General features: G+C 47.6%; 3 protein-coding genes across 3 annotated transcripts; all 3 read right to left on the bottom strand.

The window, feature by feature from the left end:
* Positions 1 to 2,701: 2,701 nt before the first annotated feature.
* Positions 2,702 to 3,133, bottom strand: BDW43DRAFT_309088 (uncharacterized protein; the record flags this gene model as incomplete). The annotated part of the gene is made up of 1 exon (XM_032046639.1): positions 2,702 to 3,133. The coding sequence occupies one exon, from the start codon at positions 3,131 to 3,133 to the stop codon at positions 2,702 to 2,704; it is 432 nt and encodes a 143-aa protein (XP_031902595.1).
* A 789-nt stretch (positions 3,134 to 3,922) lies between these two features.
* BDW43DRAFT_318160 (class II fructose-bisphosphate aldolase) lies at positions 3,923 to 4,810 on the bottom strand (the record flags this gene model as incomplete). Its single annotated transcript, XM_032048658.1, has 1 exon — positions 3,923 to 4,810. The coding sequence occupies one exon, from the start codon at positions 4,808 to 4,810 to the stop codon at positions 3,950 to 3,952; it is 861 nt and encodes a 286-aa protein (XP_031902594.1). The 3' UTR covers positions 3,923 to 3,949.
* Positions 4,811 to 5,086: 276 nt separating this feature from the next.
* On the bottom strand, positions 5,087 to 6,607 carry BDW43DRAFT_318158 (NAD binding domain of 6-phosphogluconate dehydrogenase-domain-containing protein). The gene is made up of 3 exons (XM_032048657.1): positions 6,300 to 6,607; positions 5,714 to 6,207; positions 5,087 to 5,651 (listed from the first exon to the last, which is right to left on the bottom strand). The coding sequence occupies exons 1-3, from the start codon at positions 6,553 to 6,555 to the stop codon at positions 5,091 to 5,093; spliced, it is 1,311 nt and encodes a 436-aa protein (XP_031902593.1). The 5' UTR covers positions 6,556 to 6,607; the 3' UTR covers positions 5,087 to 5,090.
* Between the last annotated feature and the right edge of the window lie 873 nt (positions 6,608 to 7,480).

Here is a 7,480-nt window from a genome sequence, read left to right as displayed (position 1 = left end):
TCGACGATATTGCATACACTTACTTCTGCTCGGAGGGACTTGTTCCAAGACCAAAAGATTGGGACAGGAACACTCGTATGTTAATATATTCGTTTAGCTCTTACAAGAAGGGGTGAGAAACTGACGATGGGCAGATAATTCAGGGTACGTATTTGGGGAAGATGTGGTGCCGTACAGCCCAGAAAACGACCTTTGCCATTTCATTGGGTCGGGCCCACCACCAATCCATTTTATGATGCAAGAGGACAATATGGAAAGCCTAGGGATACTAGCACGAGCTATTTAAGAAGTCGTGATAAAGCACAAGTTCCGTGTGCTTCTGTCTGAAGGATGTCGTGACATCTGTAGGGTTTTAAGCAATGATAATGTACTACTAGCTGAGAGTGTTCCAGATGGTGAATATGACCGATCGACCTTCAGACAGATTTTAACTTATTTCAAAATACAGGGCGGCTCCTACTTCGGGTAGCCGCTGTTGTTCATTCAGGAAGTGCAGATCATATTGCATCGGCTTTGCTGTATGGGTAGCCGAGTGTGGTAATCTCGTATATAGGGAGTAAATTTTTAGCAGAGAAAAGGTCAGTTCGCCTTTTAGAAGAACTAAAGTATCTCTAGGCAATTGTCTCAAGGCAGGGTGATCTCCAAAATTGGCGCAGTAGCTCCACCATTTAAGGACAAAATGCTCTCTCCAGAGACACTCACCCAGGCATTGGTAGTCTGCATCCGCTCGGATATCTATGACTCGACTCGCGCAGTTCAAATACAGGCCAGGGATGAATCAGGTCCCGAAACCGCCACCCAAGCCTTCTACCGCTGGTTGCCACCACAGATTTAAAGCTGTAGCATCACGGAAATGGATCTGGTCATGTATCAACTATGGAATCGACTCTCATATAGAATATCTCCTGAAGCGGTTGCAATTCTGCTAGAAGAGCGTCTCATAAAACGAACGGACATCTTGCAGTAGGTAACTCGCATCTCCATTTTTCTGCGTTTTATTAGCTATTCGTGCATTATTGTATTATGCAGAATCACCCGTCAGGTTTAAACGTCTAAACAGAAAATCGAGCGCTTTTGAGTATACTGCAATATGTTACTGGAACGGGGTCTCAAATGCTGCAAAAGACACCGCCGCTGCCTCTGACCTGGTGAGCATGCTACCCGGGATGAAATGAAAGGTAAGAATACTCGCGAACTACTTGGAACTCGGCCTGACTACTAGAAGGAAAGCGTGTCCGACGACGACAGTGTCGACAAGCCAGAGAGAAGAAATCTGGCCAAGGACGTTGGTATCGGTACAGCAAGTTTCTTTGGAAACATCGCACTGCTTCCCTTCACCAGTGGGTGCCTTCGAATGAGCCCCTTAAATGACCTGTCTGTTGAACTATTCATCGCAGACACCGCACTAGTGGTGAACACTGTCGCCTACGGAGGAAAGGTATTAGAGGAAGTAAGACTCTGGAGGACGAGAGGATAGTGACTGTTATGCTAGTGTCTTTTGATGTATAAGATAGCTCCGACTTCCCCTTATGTCGGTTATAATTATTGACCGGGTATACATAATAGGCCGAAATATCTCAGAATGACACTTCCACATCGCACGAGCTGCATTCATCGTCGAGTCAGGGATATGCATTCAAAACTGCACAACAGGGCATAAAAACGATGGGATCCACACACAAATGGCTCTTCAACAGGTGAGTCAATAGGATCATACACATGGTATTACCTCATATTTAGCCTATGCTGACCAAGCATAGCAGAAAGTACAGTAGGTACGAGAACCGGGCTACCCATATATTCTAGTGTGCGTAAAATCAAGACCGGGATGATGAACATGTTGAAGCCATCTGCCGCAGACAACTTGATCATGGGTTCAAAAGCCCGAGGCTTAAATAGTTCCGGCAGATGGTGATTAAAAAATTCCGGGAATGACTTGATGGGTGCATATAGGATAATCAAGTATATTTTCTACAACTGTGTTGTAATATCATATAGAAGATAGATGGTACGAGAGCTTCATAGTATAAGGATTGGTACTATATTCTCACAGCAATTTTCATATGTTCTTGGACAAATATGGGACGGAAACCTTATTGATTGGGTGGCTCTAAAATGGTAGAAAGAACATCAGTCTCTGTAGGAACAAAATCTGCTAGCAAGTTAAACGTCTAGCACTGTGTTTGCAACCTTATCTATTTACTTCAATTATCTGGGACTACTGATGAGAGACCCACTGCGACTCGGGCTCGGCTTCGTGTTCGGCTTCGGGCTCGGACAGTCAAGGATTCTATCCATTATATCCTGCTAATGATGCTTAGATATAAGTGAAAACATGCGAAGCGTTTCATGAGTCTAGAGATTATCTTATCAGCAAAAGCTATCGGGAAATACCCTATGCTTAACTCTAACCCTTCCTATTTTCTTCCCTAACAAAATACACCTAATAAAACAATAGCGAGTATATAAGTAGATCATGCTGGTTTCGGCTACGGCCATAACCATCATTCAATACCTGTACTTAGTTTTCCGAGGATCAAGTCTCCTCGGATCAACAAGACGATGACCCCCCTGACCCTGCATCACGCCGTAGTACCCCTTCTGCTTGACCACAATCCCCTTACACCTGCCCTGCAAATTACCAAATTCCCCACCCCAGGAGAATGACGGCCATCTGATAGATGTCAAAAGCATAGGCCGCTTAATCAGTAGTACTCATAAACCCGTCCGACATGCTTATCTGCGCCAACTGCATGACATTATGCCCAAGCGCAATAATCGAAATTACCAGCCTAAACGACTGATTCCATCGTTTCCACTTAGGCATCACCTCTAGACTCTCCTTAGATGGGTTACGACCAAGCCAGAAAGACATGACCGCATTATCGTTGAAAGCGAAGAGCCAGAAGATCAGCTGGGTAACCAGACTGATTTTGAGGAATGTGTCGCTTGCGTCCACCTTATGCTTGTCAGTGGCCGTGACGTTCATGATGATGCCGAGGCTGAGAAGAAGGAAAATTATGGCGTTCAGTATAAAGTACAATGGCCGGGCGTCTCGTGGGTTAAGGAAAACTTGTTTCTCCGCTCTTAGGGCTTTGGTGAATTCGGCGGCGGTTAGGTTCACCGTGAACATGATTATAGTGTTACAGACGTCGCAGCTGACTTTGAATGAGTATCGAGCATACAATTTCAGGTTACTGCCAAACCAAGTGCAATAGGACTGTGAAGGAGAGGGAAGAATTAGTTAGTTCCCGGTCTGGTACTTCTGGGGAAAGATTGAAGGGGACACCCTCTGATAGGAGTTTAGTTTGTTTGAACTCATTGCCAATGCTGATTGACTGATCATAGGGGATGTAGGGGATTCAAAAGCAAGGGTTTGAGATATTTAACCTGGCGGTTGTCTTTTATTCAACAGAAAGATCTTCTCGAAGTGTCCGTTTGCCTCTATACTTGTCCATTTTTGCTATTCTCACTTCGAGTCTTTCCGGGTTTCCTCTATTTACAATTGATCTGAGGGTAAACAGTGTGGGGTACCATTTGGCTTAACGGACCCCCTACACCACGTTCCTGGGTCGGTTAGATTAACTTAAACGGCTAATATCTGCCCTTCCCGACGGGTATTATGCAGCCAATAATATGGAACCGGCTGTATTGAATTGGGCCGATTTTACCGGCACTTATCGAACTAAGAGGACAGCCGGGCCGAGTCGGCTATCGGCCGATGTGCAATGTGTACTGGGCTTCACTATAGCGAATAACTATAGATGGGACTGATGTATGCAGTAATTGGATGATTGGGAGTTTAGATGAATCCTCTAGCATTATTCAGAAATGCCGGATTTATAGAAAAATTTAGAATGTTAATTTCTGGACGAGGGAGATGAAGAGAACACTGGCAACTGTCATCAAATTAACCTGTATTTTCTGTCTATGGTCTGCATGCACGCTATCAAGGATATCTCCCCGTCGACTTCAACATATCCATACACCTTTCCACTGCCTTCTGCATCTCATTTGTAGCTTCCTCCAGCAGAGCCGTCAAAGGCACACGCCCAGCCTTCTCCTTCTGCACCCGCACGTACTCATTATTCAACACCTTGTTGATATTAACCTTGGACACACCACAGTCAATGCACTTGGAAAAGATCTCCTCCGTAAATGGATCCGCCCCATGCAACACCAACCGGACCTTATCCCCAACGGTGTCATGAATGCGCTTCAATCGATCATACTCCAGCTGAATGCCTCGGGGTCCATACTCGCCATGGACATTGCCGAAAGCAGGGGCTAACCAATCAATCCCAGTATCCACAAACTCAACACTTTCCTCCGGAGTAGTCAACATGCCCTCTAAATCTGCCGTATCCGCAACTCCATCCTCTCCCCCCTCAATCCGTCCGGGCTCAGCTTCTGTCGCGATGCCCCGTTCATGACAATACGCGACCAATTCTTTCGTGAGTGCGAGATTCTCCTCTTTCTCATAGTGCGACATGTCGACCATAATACCATCGAATCCACCTAGGTCTGCCGCGTAACGAATAATCTCCGGTGTTTGCGCGTGATCCATGTGGACAGCAATCGGCACGGAGGCCTTGCGCGCGGCCTCGGCAGCGGCGTGGACGAGGAGCCCGTCGGCGTAGTGTACGGCCCATGGGAAGAGGAGGATCATTGCAGGCGATCGCTTTGCTTCTGCGGCTCGGACAGTGGCTAGGATGCCCTCTAGGTTGTAGCAGCACATTGCGGGGACGCCATAGTGGTTTGAGGCGGCGTGGTTTAGAATATCGAGGGCGCGGTTGTTAGAGGGGGGCATCTTCGTTGACTTCTTTGGGTATCTCCCTTGTGGACGGGTCACTTATAGTAAGAATAATGGGTATTAAGGGGCAGCTATCGGCGCAATGGGATTATTATAGGTGTTGTTGCGATGGAAGTTTAAGTGAAACCCCACTCGGTGGGATGCCCGAGGCCGGACTTCTTCCGACTGACGTCACGGTGTTAAATGTGCCTGAACTGTGTGTCTTGAGTTGATGCTTGTATAACCATCACATAACTGAACATTATCTAGACTAATTACACTACCACAAGTCCTCTCTTTACTCCTGTCCAAATACCTTGATCACACTGGTCGCACCCTCTCTTCCCAACCCAGCCCTCCTAGCTGTGAAAAGCACATTCAGCGCCGCGTTGCCCAAATGCAACGGGCAATGAAGGTCTCTCGCCTTTTGTACAACAGTCTCTAATTTTGAAATGACTTCATCGATAGTCTGCGATCCTGTCGGTGCCTTCTCTGCAATCTGCCCCTGGATCATTTCCAGCCCCTTGGTGTTGAAGATCTTACTGCCGCCTGCTGCCGCGCTAACAAGGTCATAAAATTGTGCGAGATCTACCTTGAGATACCGCGCGAAAGCAATGGCCTCTGCAGCAGCCACGAGGTTGACACCGAGCATTAAATCCAACACAAGTTGCAGCGCATCGCTTGGGTCCTCTGTCGATGCGGTCACAGAAGCGATAGGAGAAGGGTAATACTGGCGCACCATAGCCGAGTCATCCTTAGGCCCGTAGCCCTGTAGTAGGGAAGAGAGATAGATCTGCTCGGCCGTAGTACAGAGGGGCGTCGGGAACCGGTGTTGACGAGCAGACGTAGTGATAATACCCTATGATAACTTCAGTACCGGCTCAAACAACATGAGATGAGCCAATTATCAAGAGGACTTACCGCATCCTTCAAAATGATCGTCAACGCGCTGGCCCCAGGATTCCAGTCCTCCTCTACCATGCGCGGGAACCGATTCTCGTGCATCCACGTCCATGCATCAGACCTGATGATCTGGCCTGCTGTCTGTCGAGCGTCTAGACCCAACTGCGCTGCCAGTCCCATCGCCTCACTGGCCCCGAGGATGTGAATCGCTGCTAGAACCTGGTGTACCATCTTCATGTTACTTCCTGCTCCGACGCCACCTGGCACGAGGTACAATTTGCTGGGGGCGGACATGGCCTGTAACAGATCCCGACCGCTTGCGAGTGCCTCCTCTGTACCGCCTGCCATGATGGAGAGCGTCCCATCAGCGGCGCGCTTCGCGCCACCTGAGACGGGGCTGTCGATGAAGAGGATATCACCGCGGCCGCGGGATTGAAGTTCTGCGGCGACGGACTGGGCGTAGGAGGCGGGGACTGTAGAACAAAGTAGGAGGGTCGCATTCTGGGGCAGGTCTGAACCTCACTTTTAGTATTTCATGTACTCTGGGTTCTTCTAGTATGGCAGTGAAAGATCATAGGGAGGCGGGGTAGTGTGGGGGGAATACATTGTACAATGCCTGCATCGTCAAATAATACTGATTGTACCTGAGGCGCAGAGGCAACCATGCACACGTAAAATGACTTCCCCTCTGCAGATTCCCGCAAAGATGAAGCGGGGATGCCCCCGGCTGCTTGGAAGCGCTGTACAGAGGCGGGGGATACATCAAATCCATGGACGGGATAACCCTCCTGGACAAGATGAGTGGCCATGCCGAAGCCCATGGCTCCTAGGCCCACAAAGCCGATGGCAGGTTTTGACATGGTGAAGTTGCAGTAAAGAATGACTTAGTTTTGATTTTCGAATGTAGTAGCAGTCTTTGTGAAGGGTATTATGAATTATATGGGGTTGAATGCGGTTAATAAAGTGGGATAACCCAATCGGCAGTCGCTGTTCTCGCCGATGGTCTCAAAGTGGGATGTCTGTGGGGGTTTCGGAGTTGCGCCGATGTGTACTTTCCGGCTGATATCTATACTCATTCTTAGTACTCAGGTTATTGATTGCTCGCTGTAGTTAAACACACGATCTATCCCGACCGTAAATGATACCGATTATGTATCCAGCCTTATCAGGAGCTCTACTACTCTTGCTAGCTCTCTTTATAATGTCTACAGGACATGCATCTAGTTAGAATGGTCCTTTTCCACTAGAGTTCTTCCGGAAGTTCTAGGATTCAAGAAAAGTCTGCCCATGCAGATTGCTATCTCAGTTACCAAGATGCATATACCTGTACATTCTACTGCCACTTTCGTACATAGTTATATAGGCTAATGTCTGAATCCTTACAGGCAGTGCTTCCTGGACTCAACTCTCACCTAAGGAGAGTTCATGACACCACTTACAGGAATGGGTCTCTCATTCAACAATCCATCAAGCACTGGGTATACACACTTATTGCGACGTTGATTATACAGCGTTAGCCAAATGTTGAGTGCGGCTATAATACGGAAGTGTTGGTATATGTGGCGCTCGCATCACCGTTGTCAATCCGAAACTATGATCTGCACAGTAAGGATATAAAGCGCAAACGAAACTATCCACTCTTAAAAAACATTCATTACCGTATCTAAGGCAGAGAGTTATCCGAAGCCTCTAACTACTGCCTGATATTACATCATATTGCCTATATCCATCGTTTTCGGAGATGATAGACGCAGGATCACGAGACCTCTCATTTGCTCTACGCCC

This window comes from Aspergillus alliaceus, assembly GCF_009176365.1.
Source record: "Aspergillus alliaceus strain CBS 536.65 unplaced genomic scaffold BDW43scaffold_11, whole genome shotgun sequence".
Lineage (NCBI taxonomy): Eukaryota > Fungi > Ascomycota > Eurotiomycetes > Eurotiales > Aspergillaceae > Aspergillus > Aspergillus alliaceus.
Note: the sequence above shows the minus strand (reverse complement) of the source record. Positions and strands in the feature narration are given on the sequence as shown.